General features: G+C 34.6%; 2 protein-coding genes across 3 annotated transcripts; both read right to left on the reverse strand.

Moving 5' to 3' along the window:
- On the reverse strand, positions 881-15176 carry LOC109344452 (DNA topoisomerase 1). The gene is made up of 21 exons (XM_019583261.1): positions 15030-15176; positions 13767-14743; positions 12842-13493; positions 12614-12700; positions 12013-12059; positions 11252-11361; positions 11062-11162; positions 10343-10435; positions 9142-9225; positions 8715-8798; positions 7969-8037; positions 6602-6661; positions 5838-5909; positions 5504-5611; positions 5260-5336; positions 4480-4563; positions 3800-3911; positions 3601-3690; positions 3448-3513; positions 2740-2835; positions 881-1207 (listed from the first exon to the last, which is right to left on the reverse strand). The coding sequence occupies exons 1-21, from the start codon at positions 15111-15113 to the stop codon at positions 1079-1081; spliced, it is 3282 nt and encodes a 1093-aa protein (XP_019438806.1). The 5' UTR covers positions 15114-15176; the 3' UTR covers positions 881-1078.
- Positions 18249-21235, reverse strand: LOC109344453 (trihelix transcription factor ASR3). 2 transcript variants are annotated; one of them, XM_019583263.1, is made up of 3 exons: positions 20867-21235; positions 20685-20833; positions 18249-18929 (listed from the first exon to the last, which is right to left on the reverse strand). In XM_019583263.1, the coding sequence occupies exons 1-3, from the start codon at positions 21166-21168 to the stop codon at positions 18388-18390; spliced, it is 993 nt and encodes a 330-aa protein (XP_019438808.1). In that variant the 5' UTR covers positions 21169-21235; the 3' UTR covers positions 18249-18387. The 2 variants fall into 2 exon arrangements, with proteins under 2 accessions (XP_019438808.1, XP_019438807.1); XM_019583262.1 differs by having other exon boundaries at positions 20685-21235.

The following is a 21793-nucleotide window of genomic DNA, read 5'->3' on the forward strand; positions in this document are numbered from 1 at the left end:
TAGGAATTAAATTTTTGATCTTTTAGTCTACGTAGGGATCAATCTTATATCACTTTAATCTAGTTTGAAAATTGATAAAAGTTGCAATGTAAAAACAGTAACTCTAACTGACCCAAGTCAATACTGTTCTAACACATGTATTTTCATGACCCACTGTAATTGTTTCATTAATTTTAGATAAATGTTTGTTCTTGGTAAGTAATTTTTGGATATGGTGAGAGATTCTATACCTTTTCTTTAATGTTATATCCTCCTATGATGCTTGATTTTATTTGTGCAATCCCAAATAACAAATTGCCATATATATAATTAGAAAAGTTTCTGACATCTTATAAAGTTAAGTACTCAACACTTTAGTTGATTCCAAAATTACACCAATTTTCCTTGTGGTCTATGTTACCATTATATATTGAGCAGTACAAAGTGTAATTAAACCAAATCAGAAGGCAGAATAGAATACAGTAATTTCTCATAATTTATTTCCACATTTTATCAAGAATTTAAAATCTATGCGCCATTAGTATAAAGTTTTTTACACTTTCGAAACATCATTCACCATTGGTTTATATTACTTTTGTTTGAAAGTCAATGTAGTAAACATATGAATGGTGAATGATTTAGTGACAGTACAAAAAAACACTTACACTATAAAATTTATAATGATATGTCAGTATAAACATTTACATTCAATATATCATCTATCACTCATTTGTATTACTTTTTTAAAGAGTAAATGATGATTAAATATGAATGGTGGATAATATAATAACAATGTATAAAACTCATACACTCCCCGTACATACATCTTAGATAATGTGATATCCCTGTAAGATACAAGTTTTCTATATCCCAACCAGATTCAAGTATCCAAAAAATGAAATACAAATATATTGGACAATAATTTATTCTATCTCTTGGATACAATTTTAAATAAATATTCAACTATTCATAACAAATATTCCTATGAATAAAAAATATCAGATTGGTCTACAGTTATACACAGCTAACCAAAAAGGGAATAACAAAAATTACTAGTCCAAAATTAGCATACACCTTTAAAAAATAATTGATGAAGATTTCAAAAAGATTCAATAGCTTCAACTTCTTTAGATTTTGATTTTCCTTTTGGTCTACCAGATTGCCTCACATCTTTACCTGACAAAAGTTCAAGAGCTTTTTCAAAGGTCACTTCACTGGGCTTCATGTCCTGAAATAACAAGTAAAATGAATCACAACAAAATACAACAGTAAAAGAAGGAGAAAAAAATATATGCACCGATTGTAAGAGTTTCATTATATACGATTTATTCGATTTATTTTCAATCATCATTGACTCTTCGACTGTGTATAAATCTTTACACGGAGAGTGGATAGATATTACACACATCATACTAATATCAGTCATACTATTTTAAGTATAGGTTAAACTACTTTCCTTCTTCCCTACCTAAAACTCTAGAATTCAACAAGTACTAACTAATTTAGCTGCAGAATTATCTTGCTTTGTAACTGTTAGAAATAGCACATTTAGCATATATATGCAAATCAGAAATTGATATGCATTGATGTTAGGACTTGATTTGCAACTGTTGTAATTATTACAATGCAATTCTTGGAACTCCTAGATTTATAAATGAAGGGTGTGTGGCATGAACACACACAATTATCAAGTACAATATGGTACTATCCTCGGTGACATGTTTCATTACTTTCCATTGCCCGATCTGTCTCCCGAAAGTCCTATTTGTCACCTCTCTTTGCCAGCACCAGCCACCTCTGCAGTTGCTGAACCTTTATTTTTTCCTTTGTGTTATCACTCTGACAGCCGTGTCCACTGCTGCCATCCACATCCGTCTGGCGTCCTTTCTGGCTAACGACTCCACCAATTGGCTCATCTTCCGCCGATCAGTCCAATGGTACAAGACCCATTCCGGTGAATCATGTGCCTGCACGAGCTCTTCGGTTCTCAATGCTTCAGTCACTCACGCCACCCTTTCAAACGCATGTCTGGGAGTACCCACACACTATATAGGCAGCTCTTTCTTGTACAGGGTACATACTTAACTCCTCTATCCAGATGTGGCATCATATCCATGTCCATGTGAATGTCTCAGAAAAAATGAAATGTGGTTTGGCTCTGCTCTAGTTCATGCTTCTTCGGTGTTCGTTAGACCATCCTTCTCCTACTAATTGATCATAACTGTGGCTTCTTTTCCCACTGACAATCACTCCAATGGTGCCTCCTATCCCACTAGTGGATCATACCAGTGGCTATTCCCACCGATGTCATTTCGGTGGTGCCTCCTTACCCACTGACGAATAGTACACCAAAATCTTTCGATGATGCCTCCTCTCCCACTAATAAATCATATTTAGTAGTGACTCATTTCCCATCGACGATGGTGATTTTTATGAATCACATCAGCCTCATCTTTGTCCTAGAAGCAGATGCTAGCCTTAATCTCGATTTCAAAGATTCGGGTGTTGAGAGAAGCTCGTATATTTTCATGTAACAAGCTTAATAAGCATCAGCATGAGGGGAGTGTTAGTAATACCACATTTAGCACATGGCAAATTGTTAGGATTTGTTTTACAATCATTGCAATTATTACATACCATTCATGATAACCCTTCTAGTATTATAAATGCAAGGGTGTGTGACTTGGAACACACACAACTACCAAATTATGGGAAGGAAATAGTATCTACAAAGAAAAATGTCCGAAACTATAATCATACCTTAGGAACCGATGCAATTGTACGGCGATATCTAACAGAAAATCCAACTCTGGCAAGCTTTAATATGACAGGCTGTCCATCATCGGGGTGGTTACCCTAACCAGAAGCAAACATCAAAGTATGTGAGTAACATTTTGTAGGTTGAATTTTAGGAACAAAAATCCATCATTTGATTGAAAGTACGCATTGTACATATCTTTCTAATAAAATTTCATGCAAATCCAAGATTGTTTTGAAATCCAACAGAATATATTTGAGATTACGGTTAAATTAGTCTATAGGTTTCTAAGTTGCTGGGGAAATTCAAAGCGTCCCTAAACTAAAAAAATAGAACTTGGACACAGAAAATTTGTATTTTAGTCCCTCAACTTTTCTCCGTTAAAGTTCTATTGGAGTTCCTAAAACGTATAGGGACCTATGTGAATTTTCTCAAAATAGTAAGGGGACCTATTGGAAATTTTCAAAAAGTTTTAGGGACCGAAGAATGACCAGTTGATGGATCATGGATCCATTTTGAAACCTTATTGTTAGTCAATGGACTCAATTACATTTTTTTTAGTTTAGGGGCCAATTTAAAATTTCCCCAAAAAATCAGTGACCTACAAATTAATTTAACCTTTAGCACAAAATATACTTTTGATACACTAAAAATTCGTATAATTTTAATTATAATGTGGCATGAAAATCAAAACAAATTGAGAAATATACCAATGTCAATGGGTATTTTAGCAACTCAAGTGCATCTTCAAGGGTGATAGAGTCCACATCCTTGATCTAAGATAAACAAAAATTCCGTTAATATCAACAGCCTAAAGAAATATCAAAATGGCTCAACAAGTTGAAAATATAAATGTGACATACATGAGAGGCAGAGGATCTTTTCGGTATGTATCCTTTCCTGTCTTCCCCGAGTTGAATATAAAACCCGTAAGGACCCTTTTTCAAAAGAACCTGAGGGAAAAGCAATGCCATTTAGTATAGACATTATATTCAGCAGTCCAAAAAAATAAGTTACGCCATTGCCGTATAAATATAACCAAGCATGAGATCTTATGCAAACCTTTTCATTTGAACCACTGCTAACACCTAAGAGTTTTGGTTCCTCTATTGTAGTGTTTGGCTCAGGCGTATCTTCGTCCTCGTCTACACCGTATAACGTTTTAGCAATATACCTGTTTTCAGCAATAACTAGAATCACTCATGATGCATCTACTCATAACTTCTAACAAGATATTATGAAAGGAAAGTTCAATTTTTTAATGAACCCAAGAAAAAGAGCAGTCACAAAATTGATAAGATCCAATGTGCTCCTCCAAACCATACAATTTTAGGCATATACCTAAATGAACAGTAAGAATAACAAAAAATATACTAATAGCAAAGAAAAAGGTACAAAATCGATTCGAGTTCTAACAAATTCAGTCACTATCTCATCTTTGTTTTCGATGAGATTTTATGTATTATCATGGTGTCTACTTGTATCCTAAAAGATCCTCTTGCAGAACATAGATAAAATATATTTGGAATGCCACAGATTTTTTGCTTCATTATATATTTTGATTGAAAGAATCAAATTGTACGGAAATCATATGATTTCCTCCCATTGAATAGAACACAATATTATAATTCACCGTTCTTCCAAATGTGTAAAGTAGCAAATAACATATACAGCATTGCATAAGTCACATCAGTTTAAAGTTAAAAAAATTATTAAAATTAAATACACGGTAAAATACTCACTTGCATCTCGGATGTTGATCACAGCCTATAAAGTAGCCAGAACCAAATCTACTCACTTTGAAAATCAGAGTGCCTTCCATACAACTGAAAAAAGATCAATCGAATGATATCAAGACAATATTTGAAAAACAAATCTGACAGCATATGATGAACGTAATCAACATGCCACGTTTTACAAACATGTAAATCGATATAATCACAATAAAGGATGCAAATTCATTTTAAAAACTCTTTCTGCTAAAACAGCAAGGCAAAATTATTAAAATACAGCATCATGATGGACACAAGACAAAAGCTTTATATCCAAGTCCACTGCTAAACATGTCATGCCACAATAACATCTATAGCGCATGAGATAACTCGATGTAATCAACCAAATCATATGGCTCAAAATGGCTATCCATGTTAGCTAGAGGTAAACTCTAAATGCTATATATATCACCATTCAATACACCGAACTCTGGAAGAAAATGCACATTGCCACAAGAACTTAACTTCTTTTGTTCTCTCAAAACCAATTAACATAATGCTAGCCAACAGAAACTGGTCCAAGGACCTCATGCAAACCCAAAACTCTCCAAAAATGCCCAGGAAAGAGCTCCATAAAGAAACATTTATGTACAAAAATGTAAAAATAAATGGAGAGTCGACTCTCAAGTCTCAACACGCACTACACACAGCCACCATATGAGGGGAAATAGCCGTATGTAGCTACCAAATCTGCAACATGCCATTTCTATTTGGTATTAATAGTTCCAAACGTAACATGGCATATCTTACCTTGGACACACCCGGCTCTGATCTGGGAGAGAAGCAAATAAATAATCCCCAAACTTTTTTTCCAACATCTTCTCAACCTGCAAGTACAAAAACCTTTTAATGAGTTGAAAAACTAAAACACCATTGCTGCAGTAGCAATATTTTCCAGGCTATCATGGTCATTGACTGGATATGTAAACCTACAAAGTGCATTGTAAACATCTGATCTCAAAAATATCAAACCTTGAGCAAAGGATAGTCATACCTGGTGAATATGAACATTAGAAGTACGGTCACAATACGATTTAAACCGTGTCCAGTAATCTCTAAGGAGGCCTTTCCATTCGGTTAATCCGGCAGAAACATTATCAAGCTGAATCAAGAATGAGAAATTTAATAAACAATTTGAAATAGTAGGTAATAACAACCAACTACCTTGGACAGTCAATAAGAGAATTTTGAAGAGGAAAAAAATAGCAAGCGAAAAGATCAATAAATTTTTAAAAAAAATAGCAAAGGAGCCTTCGTGTCAAAAGTACAATATAAGTTTCATCTTAATAGTTTGATAATACATTTGAAGGGATCAGGAGTTAAGATACCTCGGTTTCCATATCGGCAGTGAAACTGTAGTCTGTGACCTCTGAAAAATGATGAGAAAGAAAAGCCGAGACCTAAACATACAAAAAAAGTGGAATAAATACTAACCATAAATCCCTGCACATCTCAAACTTCTACAGAGTGAAAAGATAATCCTAGCATGAATTAGTCATAAAATATTTGAAACGGAAATTGCACTCTTTATCTCATTCTTCTGTCTCAGGAGCAGAAGACATTTTCAGAATTGCAGGGAATTGAAATGAAAAGGCTTATCAATGAGAGAGCTTATTGCTCAATGAGCATAAGGAGGCCTGCACTAATAATTTTATAAATGTTAAAAATATGTATCTTGCAAAATCATATTTTTTTGTCTTTCTGTTTTTTAGTCCACCTACAAGCAGCATTGTGAAAACCGGTTCGAACTGGCCGGTTCAACTGGAAAACTGGTGAACCAGTGCCAATACCGATATGGCACAACAATTATACCAGTCATGCAATCATATTGGGCAAAACTGGTCATACCGGCCGGTTTTCAATTGAACCGTAGCGGTCATACCGGCCAGTTTTCATTTAAAATTAATTTTTTAATGAAAATGACTTAATTTTTACAAAATATTGGTATGGAGGATCAAACACACAACCACCACCAAGTGGCACATTTTATTTTTACAAATGGTATAAATAAAAGTAGTTATTATTTTCTTTATTGATTTTTCAACATTAATGTTAGTATAATAAATTCGAAACTTATAATTACAAAGCTTACCATGCGACCACGAAATTCTGGAGTCAGAACACGACTTTTCACTATCACATAGTTTCTATCCTGTGGCAACAAACAATTGAGGATTTTAATTATTTCAAAATGACATTTAAATGTGACTACATGCAAGATGCAGTAAAAATGTAGAAATAATAAATTAAAAAATAGCAACAGAATACAACAATTACCAAATCCATCATATCTAAATTTGGATAGGGAAAAGAATTAAAAAAGGGAAAGTTTTAAAATAGACAAGGTCGAATTCTCAATCGTAAATGAAAATTTATTTATTAATTGTTTCAATGGAGAGAACTATCACTATATCAAGCTCAACAAAGACAAACTCATAACTCAAGAAGGAACATATGTAGGAGTTGATTGATAAATATTTACTTCTTATTTCCTAGAGGTTTCTATTATGTACTCGGCACTTCTTTCTTAATCTGACACTTAAATTTCCTGAAGCAGTAAAACAAGTGTGTTCTATTATACATGTTGAACGGGAAATTATTAATCTAAAGTTAACATAGAAGGTACACTCCAAGCTTGACTCGATCTCTCCTCGAGGATCCTAACCTAGAGGAACACCTTCATTTCACAATATCGATAGGTCATACAATGAGTGGCCAACAATGGCTGTGAATCATGTGACATGAACAAGCAATTGTTAGATCTTATTACACACACATATTAGCAATCATAGGAACTGCTAATGGAATGAGATAGACAAGTCAATTTATCACTAGCTCACTACTCTGGACGGGATTCCGGGTTCCCAGAGCAGGACCCACTACGGCGTGACTCAAGCCAGGTGATATATGATGCGCACCGAGGTCAACACCAACCCAATCACCCGTAAGTCCACCTTGTAGATGGAGTTTAGAGCTGTAATAGAATCTCACAACAAATGCGGGTAGAGGGATCAAATCCCCACATGTTCTCCGAGATTCCTAATTATAAGGAAACTGAATCTCCAGCGGATCACTCTCCAATTAAGCAACAATCCAAATTATAAAACAAAGGGTTTAGCCACTCAACCTCAACTATGTATCTCAAGCTTCTTACACTATCCAAATCCTAACTTTAGTGCCAAAGTGCCTTGCATGCACACCAAGATGCACCACCATTTTTGTATGTTATCCTTGATCTCAGTTCAGAACAAGCTCCTACCAGTTTCTGACTGGTGTGTGGTAAAAATGGAGAAGAGACTAAGTAACTTAAAAGACACTTTAGCTGAATTGAAACCCTGAACAAACTTACATAAATATCTCCGTAAACCACAACTCGGTTTAAATTTTTAGGCTTAAAGTGATAAAGGATAAATGAGAAGTAGTACAGTTATAAACCTAGATTGTCCACAAGTCAAGTACCTTCAAAACTTTCAATGTGGATGCATATGTCGAAGGTCTTCCAATCCCGAGCTCCTCAAGCTTCTTAACCTATTAATGAAATATCATAAGGAAAATCCCCAAACAAAAAGAACACGGTAAATACAAATTGTAAAAATAAATGAACACTCTCTGTCCTCCAGCTGGCCAACCCAAATATGTGTTATAATGAACTCCAGCGCATAGTGCATTTTAAATTAAAAATTATAAAACGTACACATTAAAAGACTCCATGTATGAATATATTGTCACATATATGATTCACCATGAACCCAAGTCTTTCTAATTCATATATAACGACTCAGTGCACCAGCCAACAGCATAGGTTATAGAGTTTGAGAAAAGTGTTATTAGTCGACAACCAGCCATAAAATATATAAGCTTAATTTGGTATGCCAAGCTCAAAAAGAAGAAAATAGTTAATAATAAGGCAGGCATGAGGAATTTATTTCTATGAATTGCATTCTTCCTGATTTACTATCTATATATCAATTACTCGTTATTTCAACACGTTAAATAAAATCTACATTTCTAAACCTAACAACAGCACTATTCAAAGGCTGTATGTATGGTAAAATCCGATGTATATCGGCAGAACCCATCTTTAGGAATCAGATATCATGCATTACTTCAACATGCAACAATACAGTAGTAGTACCAGCTGAAAGCAGCATACTTATGGTCTATAGGACCCATTTAATCTTAATAAAAGAAACATGATGACATACCAATGATGCTTCACTGTAACGTGGTGGTGGTTGCGTATGGTGCTGATTAAGCTCTGCTTGAACAAGTAGTAATGGATCCCCTTGCTACAAAATGAAGTCAATGAAGGACAATGAGTTGCATAGTGTATGGCATTCACAAACGTTCAAGCAAAAGTCAAGACTTGGGAGTAATTATGTCGAAAATAAAACAATATCACAAGAAAAGTATATAAAATGGAAAACATTATCACAAAAGCCTTTTCCAGTCTATCTGTATATCTGTCAAAGGCAACCCTTTGAGAAAAGCAATGACAAATCACCACAAGAAAGGCAAGAACACTGTCCTATCTAAATAAACAAAAAAGGCACCGGCTGCAAATAAGAAGGCATGAAATTATATTTTTTTCAATAACATAAACAAAGATTGGATTTTTTCAGAAAACATTACCTTCAAGGAACTTAAAACCCCAAAATGCTGATCACGGTTGGATCCATCATTTCCTTTATCTTGAACGGCCTCAGTTTCAATGTCCTGGAACAGCAGGAAATGTACATAAATCAGGAAACACCAGTCTAGTGACCTAATCATATATAGATACATGTCGAAATTTTCTGCCACTTTCTTGGCTAACAACTCTACCTAACAGCTTAAATTATAGGAGGGTTGGTACTTGGTACTAAACAAATCGAAAATTGAAACAGGGAATAGCCAGATAAAAAGATAGCTCAAAAACTATCATAATTACACAATAGCAATTTGAATCTGAATTCAAATGCAAACTACATTAAATGCCTAATGTCTTGGTTGCATTGTCCTGGTTTACAAGTGAAGAGAGTGAACGAACTATCAAAGCAATTCACACAAAATCAGTTTCACTTTTTACATTGTTAGTATGCAAGGTTGTTATGTTATGGGATTGGCTGTTTGACGTTTGTAGTAAACATTGGATATATTCTAACTCTTTCGAGACTATCTTGCCACAAAGTATAAGGTGGCATTTGTTTCGAGGTTTGGAATTACATGCATGACAATCAAATTCCTAGAGATGTTGTTACAAAAATTGTTACTGTATGGCATTTGTTTAGAGAAACATTTTTATTAGCATTTATAATTCCAGATTGGTTTCATACATTCCTAGAAATATGTCATAATAATACTTTCTCTTCATTAAATACACCACTTTCTTTTGTTATGGACGCCATATTTCCCTACTCTCAAAGTATCTCTTCTTTCTTTATGAAATCTTTTTCTGTAGTAGCTTCTGCATACACATAGCAAACAAGATGGAAACTATTTCCCGAAGATTTTAAGCTACAACTAACAGGATCATGTTCAAGGTCAAAACATAAGTATAGATGCCGAACATTTACTTTAAAGCATATAGGCAATAGAAGAACTTTGAAGATTGATTTTTATACAAAAGTCTTGCATGAAATCTAATTGTACTAGATTTGCCCAGTTGCAAGTTATTAACTGGTAATAATTATTAACAAAAATAATATTTGATAAAAAATAAAAAGAATAATGATAAATAATTAACAAATAAAAGTATTATTAACTGTGACACACTATCAAATGGTATATGAATGTTACAACCTAATGTAAGACTAAGTAAAATCATTTCACCGGAATATAGAACTAACCATACCGTAAAAACTGCCCGGTATCCAGCAAAGTCAACCCTTGAGCTGGTAGATCGTAAAATAATAGACTCACCAGCATTTCCAATATCAATTTGTATCTGAAATCAAAAGATGTTAGGGAACATATCTGCTTAAAGTAACAACATCAGGTTAAAGCAAATAAACTCTCTGTGAACCCAAATGGAATTTGTTAGTGATCTTTCTCTAGAATAAATGCATAAATTTACCATTGGTTGACCTGCGAAGATGATTCGGCACAACGAATTACATGAACAATTATTTCATTCTACCAAACCAAGACCCAAAAATAACAAATAAAACAGACCCTACTTGGTTATCTGCTATAAATAAGACAGACAGAGAGAGGAATATGCTTAGACAATGCCATGTATCCAACTTAACCCTCCCATCAAAATATGGAGAAAAATCAATAAGGCTTCATCTAAAACTGAGTTGCAACCAAACAAGCCACGAAGTCAAGCACAGATACTATCAAGTAAACCCAGATAGCTAACCTAGACCAAATGCAGTCGCTATGGAAGTATCCATAACTTCAAAAGATACTGTCACCCCGAAACATCTATAACCAAAAGGTGGCAGCATTTTGGATTCTAAGTTAATCAACAGCCATTCACATGTGCACAAACTAGCAAAAGGCAGCTACATCAAAATCTACTTTCAAAAGTCCATATACTTTATATTGAATGAAATTCAGAAGTATAACCTGTTCAAAGACAGCTGGTTCCATCTGACATGAAACTGTTCGTGACCAAATAAGTGTGTATAACTTCAAGGATTCTTCATCTAGTACCCCAACAAGCATAGCTGACAAACCATCAAGAATTTCTACTATTAGCTGTCACCCATGGTTCACCATTAAAGTAAATTATTTATGAAAGCACGCATCATATTACATGGTAACTTTTGTATGTCGGTCGGTCTAATGGCTTCATGGGCCTCTTGTGCATTTTTCACCTTTTTAATATATTTTGGTGCACTTTGTGCGGCAAACTCTTGTCCATACCTGCATACAATAAACGTACATTAAAAAAACCAATCGAAACTTGCTAAATCTAACCCAATTTTTTCATAAAAGGACCAAACATATAGAGATTGGCTGCAAGTTTTTCAGAGAGAAGATTCTTTAAGTAGATATCATGATTGATTTTGTCAACACAATGAACAACTAGCTGATATATTTACTAAATCCCTTAAAGGACCTTGGATTTATTTTATTTCTAACGTGTTTATGACATAAATGCTCCACGTTGAAGGGGGTCGTGTTAGAATTAAGTACATTTTTAATATGTAGCTTTAGTGTAGTCACAACTAAGTCGGAGTTGATGTCTAGAAATTGTAATCGACTTGAATTAGGCTTTAAAAATTAGAATTGTAGGAAACAATTTCCATCTATTGTTCATGTAAATGTAAGATGTATTTATTTGTTGAGTGTATAAATACAGCCAGGTGAGTGCAATCACTCACAATTGTCCCCATAAGCTCTTACATTTCTATAGTTTGAAATCCTAACGGTGTGTCTATTGGAAATATACCTTCGTGAAATAAATGTGATGAAATAATATAAATAAAATTGTTACTACTGTGGCTGTATAGTGAAATACTATCTACGATGAAACTTGCATATGTGAAAATTGTATGGAGATGTGTATGTCACCTTTCAGTGATCAAGGCGCGTATATTGGTAACAGCTTCATCAGAAATCTAAGAAAGAAATTCAGAATGAAATGTTAGAAGTTGAAATGATTATGTGCAGACAATTATTGCAATTATTATATCTTGCACACATGCCCAACTTCCTTCGAGAAGCAGCTTCAAGAACTAAGTAGATAAACAAAAATACAAGATTAAATGGGTGAAATACAACACGAAATGTGAGGAAAAGAGATTATTGAGATGACATGGTAAGCTTTTATCGACAATTAATGATATAGCGATACAATTGCAACTAGAGAAGTTTGCAGCATTTTACCACATTCATGCAACCAAAGATAGGGTTTGGTAGACATGTTAGAATGGGACAGAGCATAACATATGAATTCTATTTCATGTTCGGTACATTTTATAGCACGATATGTTATAATGGGACAGAACACGGCATGCGTTTTATTCCATGCTTGATGCATTTTATAAATGGAGAAGAGCATATTGTTAAAATGTATGACATATTGGTTCTACTAAAAAGACTGAAACCAAAGGGAATGCAACAGAACACTTCATTCTGTTCAACCACTAAACGTTACCAAAGTGATACCTACATGTAATCCATCTGTTCTGGTGTATGTTATCAGACCCACTGCTTTACCATCAGAAAGTTCGACTCCCTCATATAGTTTCTGAGCAAGCTGCAATCATAGGGAAATAGAAATTAATGATAAATTAAAACAATATATATTAATCCGACCGGAAATAAAACTTCAAAAATTACAGCGGCAGTTATATCATGCAAGGGATAATAGAGTAGGAATAAGTAAAAATTCAAGTACCTTCATTGTGTGACTTGCTGCGAAATGTAATTTGTTTGCAGCATCTTGTTGAAGTGTTGATGTTATATAAGGTGTAGGAGGATTTCTTCGAATTTTGTTTCTTTTCAACCTAATAACCTGAAATTCTGCTGAGTTTATTTTGTTTTCGACATCCGTTGCCTCTGTATTGGAAGTAATTGAAAATTGATTCAACGTTTTTGAATCAAAATGGGTCAAGTGAGCAGGAAAATTAAGGTCCTCATTTGACCCTGGCTCTTTTCTTTTCAAATGGGCCTCGGCAGTCCAATACTCCTTTGGTTTGAACTCGTCAATTTCCATTTCTCGATCACATATAAGTGAAAGTGCGGCGGATTGAACTCTTCCAGCTGATTGGCAACCTGGTAATTTCCTCCATAGTAATGGTGAAATATTAAACCCAATCAGATAATCAAGAGCACGCCGTGCAAGGTAAGCATGGACCAAACTGACATCAATCTCTCGTGGTGCTTGCAGAGCACCTTTTATAGCCTTTTCCGTTATTTCATGAAAGACAACCCTTGCTACAGAAATATTATCATGCAGAGCACCTTGTTGTTGTAACATCTCGACAATGTGCCAAGCAATAGCCTCTCCCTCGCGATCGGGATCTGACGCAAGAATAAGGTTTTCTGCTCTGAGAATCAAGGTACAATAATTAAGCAAGAGACATGTTATCAACCACTTACACATAAAGACAACATGGAAATGGAATGGTAAGAATCCTATCCAAGTAAATCGTGAAGGTCCTCATTACACTAATAACATCTTATTCAAGAACCAACAAGACTAGCTCCGTAGAGAATATATGTAATCTCCATACAAATATATACATATATATTATACATTTAGATACAATATATATAACCAAAAACTAGAGCAAGTGGATGAGATGGATGAGAGAATGTACCCGCTGAGTGCAACCTTGATGCTCTTCAGATGAGTCCAGGCAGGAGACGGAACCTCCCACACCATACTAAAATCATCATCAGGTCGCACAGATCCGGACCTTGCAGCCAAGTCTCTAACATGGCCATAACTCGGCAAGACTTCATACATATCGCCAAGATATCCCTGAATGACCTTCGCCTTTGTAACAGACTCCACAACCAGCACAGTCTTTCCAGTAGGAGGATATAGTGGCTTGTCGGTAAATTTCCCTAGGGACGATTTCACCTGTTCTGCCTGAGTAGTGTTCCCACTTTTTTTCTTTGTCTGATTCTTCGTGGAAGCATTATTATCTGGAACTTCTTCAACTGTACTATCAGCTTTTGGTTCACTAGAATTAGATGTCTTCTTCAACTCGGCAACCATGCTGTTTTTCTTGCTTTTCGACGGCTTCTTCTTTTTGGCAGCAACTTTAGTGTCCTTCTTATCACTTGCAGCATCCGAAGGAGGAGTTGATACCGGTGACACCTTCTTCAGTTTTTTCTTGACTCCATCGGAACTTTTCCTCGAAGCCACCCCATTAACAACAACATCATTAGAGGCAGGGGCAACATCACTTGCATCTTTATCTTTAGCATGAACAGTGAGAGCTTTGACCCCTTTCTTTTTATTATCCGTTGCTTTCTTGACATTTGACGAAAATCTCTTAGGAAAACCTCCATCACTTATCAAACTCCTTCCAATACCATTCCCCGGATACATAAAACCAAAATCACCAAGAGATGCTGCTATACACCTAGAACCACCACCACCACCACCACTACGTGTTCCGTTGAAGGAACGAAAACTCGGCCGAATATTAGAATAGTTTTTTGGTTTTACTCCAATCTTAACTTTGGGGAAACATCTTTGGCATTGGATACTATTTCCAATGCCAACGCCTAATGCCGTGTATTGTAAGCAAGAGTTTGGGGAACTCTGAAGCATTCTAAATTGAAACTGTGGAACCAATACACAATAAAAACAAAAACATTATATTATCCCCACAACCCAAAATAAAAAAGTTGCATTTGCAAATAATAGTTCTATTTCTTATTCTACTTTTATGCAAATAGAGCATAATTTTGTTCATTTCATTACAACACCATTTTTGTAATGACTGTATATATTATAAAGCTTAATTTTTTTATTTACTATGGTATCAGTAATATGATAATAATGGAAGAAAAGTAACAATTTTTTTGTGGGTATAGTAAATAAGAATAAAAATAGAGAATGAAGTTACCATGAAGAAGTGGCGAAGAGAGAGAGAATGTGTTGAGAAAGTAGAAGTTGAAGAAGTAGTGAAGCTTCTTTGTAGTTTAATCATTGTTTTTTATAACTTCATTTTCTTCAATTCATTGAAACACCATTTGAAGAAGAAGAAGAGGGTTTTTGATTTTGTTGCTGCAGCCTCCAAAGTGTTGCAGAGTGAGAGAATAGATATATCAGTTTATGTCTTCTTTCTTTCTTTTCTATTTTATGGGATTGGGCTATGGCCCAAATATATAAATATTTATGGGATAGGGCTTTTCAAACCACTTATATTTATCGGATATTTTTTTGGTTTTCACATGTATTGTTTCATAAGTATCTCGGACTAACTCTCTCAGTGGGTATTTTTTCATCCACACACTCGAGCCCAAGACCTTGCTTAAGAGTAAGGGTGGAAACAGGCCAGGTCAGGCTAGGCTTTGCCTTAAACAGGCCCAGCCTATATAGTATGTAGGAGCCTGGGTCTGGCCTGTTAGCCTGTTTAAAAAAAATTTCAAAGCCTAGGACTGGCCTGTTTAAAAGCCTGGTCTGGCCTGTTAGCCTGTTTAAAAGCCTGTTTTACTATATCATCTTGAAATAGGTCATCATATCTACATTTAGATAGGTTAATATTCCTACTTTTAATTAGACTCTTCTAACCCTAACAATTAAATTATATTTTTTATATTAATATTACATATGTATAATAATATTACTTATATTAAAATTGTATAATATGAACATATTACATAATATAATTAAATAGGCCGGCCTGTTAGGCTTAATAGGCCTTTTGGATGGCCTACAACCTGGCCTATTTAACTAAATAGGCTTTTCAAAAAGCCTGTGCCTGACCTGTTTACGAAGAAAGCCTGGCCTGGCCTGGCCTGTTATAGGCCAGGTAATAGGCCCCTGGTAGGCGGCCTGGCCTGTTTCCACCCTTACTTAAGAGGAATCAAACATGTACCACTTGAACCAACGCGCATTGATTTATATTTATGGGATATGTTTAATTTTCACACTATTTCTCAACTCAATCTTATTATTAAAAGTACAGATGACAATAAAAACTAAACTTGTGGGTGCTGAAACCTAATCCGAATTTAACAAGAAAATTTAATTTAAGTTCAGGGTTGGGTTTTGAAGATTTAACATTTTTTCTTCCTTCTTTAATCTTTTACCTGTTTATTATTATTTTTTACTATTTCACTAACCCAACCTTATTGTGAGCATTTTTCTCACAAGTAACTTAGTCTTTCTTTTTCAACTCACATCCCTTATATCTATTTCTTGTCTCATTCGTTTCCCATTATTTCATCATTTTTCGTTTCCTTCATAATCATAGAATTAAGTCATCACAAAACTATTGGTTATTGTTGTTCTTCATAAATTTCGACCTCAATTAGAACATTAATAAATGACCTTTAGTTTTTCCTATTAATCCATCATTCTCATACCTCTATAATCCCAAAAACTAGGAACTCACCACATTACCCATTGTAGTAAACATTTTTGCTATATCAAAATTCATATGGTCACCAACACTGATATACGACAACTTATGAGTCATGGGATCGATATAACAACTCAGACAAAATATGAAAGTACCTAGTATGTTGTTCCTTCTACTAAAGCATGGATTCACTATCCATTATATTATTTCCGTGCATGATAGAGAAAGAACTAATTTGCTTCCATGTTAACACACCTCCATTATCGGATGAAGATTACGGCATGTGACAACAAAAAATTAACAGTCATGATTTTTAATTTTTTATTAAAAAATTAAAAAATATTTATTTTCTCCTCATATTCTAGTACTGAAGAGGAGTTAACTTCATTGATTACTACATGCATGGAATCAAGCATGCACCTTGGTACAACACTAGCCACATTTCGTAAAGTTAAATTTTAGGGAATAGCTTAGCATATTTCAAAGTCCAACATGAATGACAAGTCCATATACATAGGTCGATAGACTATTATAAATATTATAATAAAAATTATGAAGTAAGATATGTATATATATAGGGAATTGCTAATCTCCATATATTCATACAGATTCATCTATATATGTATTGCTATGTGAAGCTTAAAAGGCTTTTTCAATAACTTATGACTCAGTTTGCTCGATAAAATAGACTTTTTGAAAAGTATGAATCTAGTCTAAGCATACAACTGGTTATGATAAAATCGAATATAGGTTAGGTTGTAGGGTCCTATCAAGCAATGTAACCTATTACTTCCACTATTTAGTATCACTCAACCAAGAGTGTCGATAGATTAAGGTGTTTGTCATGACATATATGAGTAATTGTGAAACTTATAGTAACTTTAGAGGTTAGAAAATGTTAGAGTATTTGGTAAACATTCTTAGGGAATATATGATATTCATTATGTGAATAATTTACTACAAAATAGTGCAAGCTTAGATCATCATTCATATGCAACATGGTAAGTTAATAGAAATTCTTCTCTTATGAAAAAGGAAGCTTTCTTTGGCTAAATGTTTTGTAAAGATATGTTTAGAAATTCTCCTTCAAATTTCTGCATGATATTATTGCCTTCGGATTTTTAATTAAAAAAATATCTTCCAGAAAAAAACATTGGTTTATTTAGAGGTGAGCAAGATCCGTCCCGACCCATTTCAACCCAATGAATTAGTGACGGTCTGACCCGTCCAAATAAATAAAAAAGACAAACCCGATTAAAAGGGACAGACCCGTCGTCAAAAAAGGACGGGTTCGAGTCTATGTCCGGGTCACTCGTTCCGTCCCTTATAGTTATATATCAAAAATGATTGAATAAATACCTATTAACACCCATTATGTTCAGCCCACATATCTCAAATACTTACAAGCTCATACAATATATCAACACCACTTATCATCTTTATTCCTTACCATTTTATCATTTACAAGAACACTTTAGCTTATATTGACACTTGACAGTTTAAATTGTTCTAAAATTTCCAATATCTTCTATAATTTTCAGTCACATGATTGTGATAATTTTTTAAAGGATGCAATTTACGAATTATATTTTATACACCGATGTATGTGAGACACAAGTTTTGGAATGTGAGGGGAGAGATAATTTAAAAACAATATTAATTTTGGATCCTTGAACTTTTTTAGGTACCACATGTCAGAATCTGGACCTAGTACTTACTGGAGAGGATCCCGACGGATAGTAGTATATAAATGAGTCCTCCATTCTTCAAATTTTTTTCTTTTTTTTAATTTAAGCAAAAGAAGCACACTGAACACAAGTTGAAACAACATTCTCCTATGCATCATTGATCAACAACAAGGAAACAAAATAACTCTGAAAATCAAATAGTAAAACTTTTATTTACACTCTTGTAGAAGACCACATAGTTGCTTAAGTGTATCAGCAAAATTTCCCAAATTCTCAATGAGTTTGTCTCCTTGGCTTCTTGTAAATTCAGCATTGTATTCCTCTGCATTATTCTGTGTCTCAGTTGCATCATATTCTAATGATTCTGTACCAATTGCTTGAATCTTCACTGCCAACTCTTGCAATTTCAGAGCCATTCTTTCCTCACTTTCTTCCTTGCTAATAAAGGTTTTCTTTTCTTCGCCGGACGACTTCGATTCCTCGATACTGTGGTTTTCATGAGGCTCTTCTTTGGCAAGGCTCTTTGGTGGTCTTTCTGGTCTACTTTTTGACTTGGATTTCTCTTCTAGGAAGTCTTTCAAATACTCTTCTCCTAAATCATATTTCTCAGGCTCTTCTTCTTCTTCATGGTTTTCGTCATGCCTTTGTTCGACACAGCCTCTTTCATACTCCTGTTCTTCGGAGATGGACTTCCTAGGCTTTTCTCCGTGGTGTCTGTCAGATTTACTTTGACGCCTTTTTCTTTTGGACCCTAATCATCAATAGAAAACTGAGTAGTAAATAGATACAAGTTACTTGGTATTAATGCTGCTAATGGCTGTAAAGACAACACATAGCAATCATTTCCGCAATAATTCGAAATGTAGATAAAAAGAAGCAACATATGGAATTATATCATGTTCATCAGAACATTCCACAACATGCTACAATTCAATTTTCACAATCCAAGATAGGATTAAGAAAAACTGGCACCAAGATTAACAAATTGGACATTGTCACACCGAAGATTTTGGATTTAAACTTCCCACAAAATTATTCAAGTGCGAAATCACTCGAGGTATCCATAATCCTCATGGCTCTTCACCGGTTTGTCAATGTTTTTACTTTGCAATTATCTAAGATGAAAACCCAACTTAGGCTTCAATCACAGTCTTCTTTGAACATGCACTGACATTGTGTTGTGCAGAAAGATAAAGAACCAAACATTCTGTTAAGTGCTCAATATCCAGTTTTAGACATCTATACTCTGGCAATGTGTAATATAAGATGTGTATCTAACCATCTATGGCCTTTTATTGTAGTTTAATTTAATAGTTGCCGATGTTCCATCTCAAAACTAATTGCTAGTGAAAGGAGTATCCGACAAGTATCTGAATCATTCTCAAGACAATGAGGCAGGTCATGTGGGACATCCCGACCAAACAAAGAATTTCACATATAGATTTGTGGATCCCCCTCTTCCTTTTCAATTGGCCATTTGAGGTACTCTCCATCTAATGTTACTCCTCTTACTAACACTTTCGTAGATCTTTCCCACACATGCCCAAACCACTTAAGACGATATTTTATCGTCTTTTCAATAATAGGTGTGACCCCAACTTTATCTTTAATGCATAAATTCCTAATCTCATCCTGTCTTGTGTGTTTACTCATTCAACCGAACATTTTCGTCACTTGTACCTTGACTTTGTTTTCTTGTTGGCGTTTTAGCACTTAACATTTAGTCTCATACTCTCAAACAACATCACAGGTTTTATAGTTTCCCTTAAGCTTAGACGACACATTTCTATTAGATAACACTTGAAGCATTCCTCCATCCTTTATAGATCCGAAATATTTAAACTGTGAGACTTGGGGTATGATTTTCACTTCTAAGTGTTATCTAAGAGCTCCTGATACTTCATGTCATTTTTTGCCTTTAATTTTTCAGCAAATGACAAATTTTATCATAACAGAATATAATATTAGATATTGTTTTAATGCATATAACAAATTTGAACTAGTTTTGCAATCAAGTTTCTACACAACTATAAGTTTTTTAACAATTATCTCACATCACTAAGCTATAATATCACATCTAGTATTTTAAATTTCACTCCACAACCACAATTATGTCAGGAATATTGTGATTTCGGGAACGACACCGCGACCGCAACTAGGGAACCGCAATATCCCACAATTATCCGCACTGATTCAAATTGCAGACCACATTACGTGATGTAGCTGCAATATTGTGGTACCACAATGCAATTGAATCGGACCATATTTGGGTTGCATCATGCCACATCAGACCGCATCAAATTCAAACATACTTTTTTTAATCACCAAATAATTCACAGCACATTGGCCGTAATGTGCATTGCAATTGTGACTACAATCGCAGTAACCCCAACAGTAATCGCAATCACGACAACAAATGAAATTTGAAATCCTGATTATCCGCAATTGCAGTAAACACAACATAATAAGCCGCAATCTCACAGTAACATTGAAAACGGAAGCATACCAATTTCAACAGTGACATCAAGAGCATCATTCCCCGATTCAGGATCACTTTCAATCTCAACCTCTCCTCGTTCCTCACGCGCTTTAACAAGTTCATCAATCGCCTTATACAACTCCGAATCAAAATTTTCCGGCAACCTATTCTTCCTAACCCTTTCACTTTTCATAGACCAATACGAACCACCACCGCCGCCGCCGCCACCGCGACCGTGCTTCGATTCCTCCCAGAGTCTAATCTTGTAGTACTCAGAAAGCAAAGAATCCCACTTCCTCCGACATTGTCCCAAATTCCGACCGACATCTAAAGCAGCACAGTTTCCGGCGATGATGTTCCATTGTTGGTACGAGGAAAGTGCTCTGCCGCAATCTGCTTCAACCGCCGCTACCTCGTTAACCAGAATCAGTGATTCTGTTACGCTCCAATCTGGAGCCGCTTGAAAGCGCGTGCGACGCGTGACATCGTTGTTGTTGTTATTCTCTTTCATTTTTTTTAACGTTAATGTGTTTCTCTTTCATGTTTACAATTATTTAGTACTTTACTCTCTGCCATGAATTCCTTCCCTGTTTTTAATTCTCGAGAGTGACACTCATCAGGAGAGATATTTATGAATCATTAAAGAAATTAGTTGATTACATAAAAAGTGAGAATATCATTGATATTACAAAAAAAAAATTAAGACTTTTCTAAAATAAATTTACCTTTCAAAATAGTAAATGAAAATTTAGAATATGGTTTAGTGGTGTAATACCTTATTAAATCCCGAGAAATATTAAAAGGTAGTTCACCATCCAAGATATGTGAGAAGATATACCATTAATAATACCCAAAAAAAAATGAAATTGTGTCCAATACATTATTCACCAAAGATTCCAATGAAAATATGCTAAACCCTAAACCCAAAGATTCCAACAATATTTGGACTAATTTGTATTTAATAATATTTGTCTAATATGTAATTTGAAGGGAAGTTTAAGAATAACATTATCTAAGAATTATTAGCATATTAAGTTTTGTTTATGAGTTCAATCACAAGAAAATAAAAGGTTAGGAAATATGAATATTTATGTACTAGTTCTGAAATTTTCATCTTTTCTCTAAGATTTAACTCG

The sequence above is a fragment of the Lupinus angustifolius genome, chromosome LG03 (genome assembly GCF_001865875.1).
Source record: "Lupinus angustifolius cultivar Tanjil chromosome LG03, LupAngTanjil_v1.0, whole genome shotgun sequence".
Lineage (NCBI taxonomy): Eukaryota > Viridiplantae > Streptophyta > Magnoliopsida > Fabales > Fabaceae > Lupinus > Lupinus angustifolius.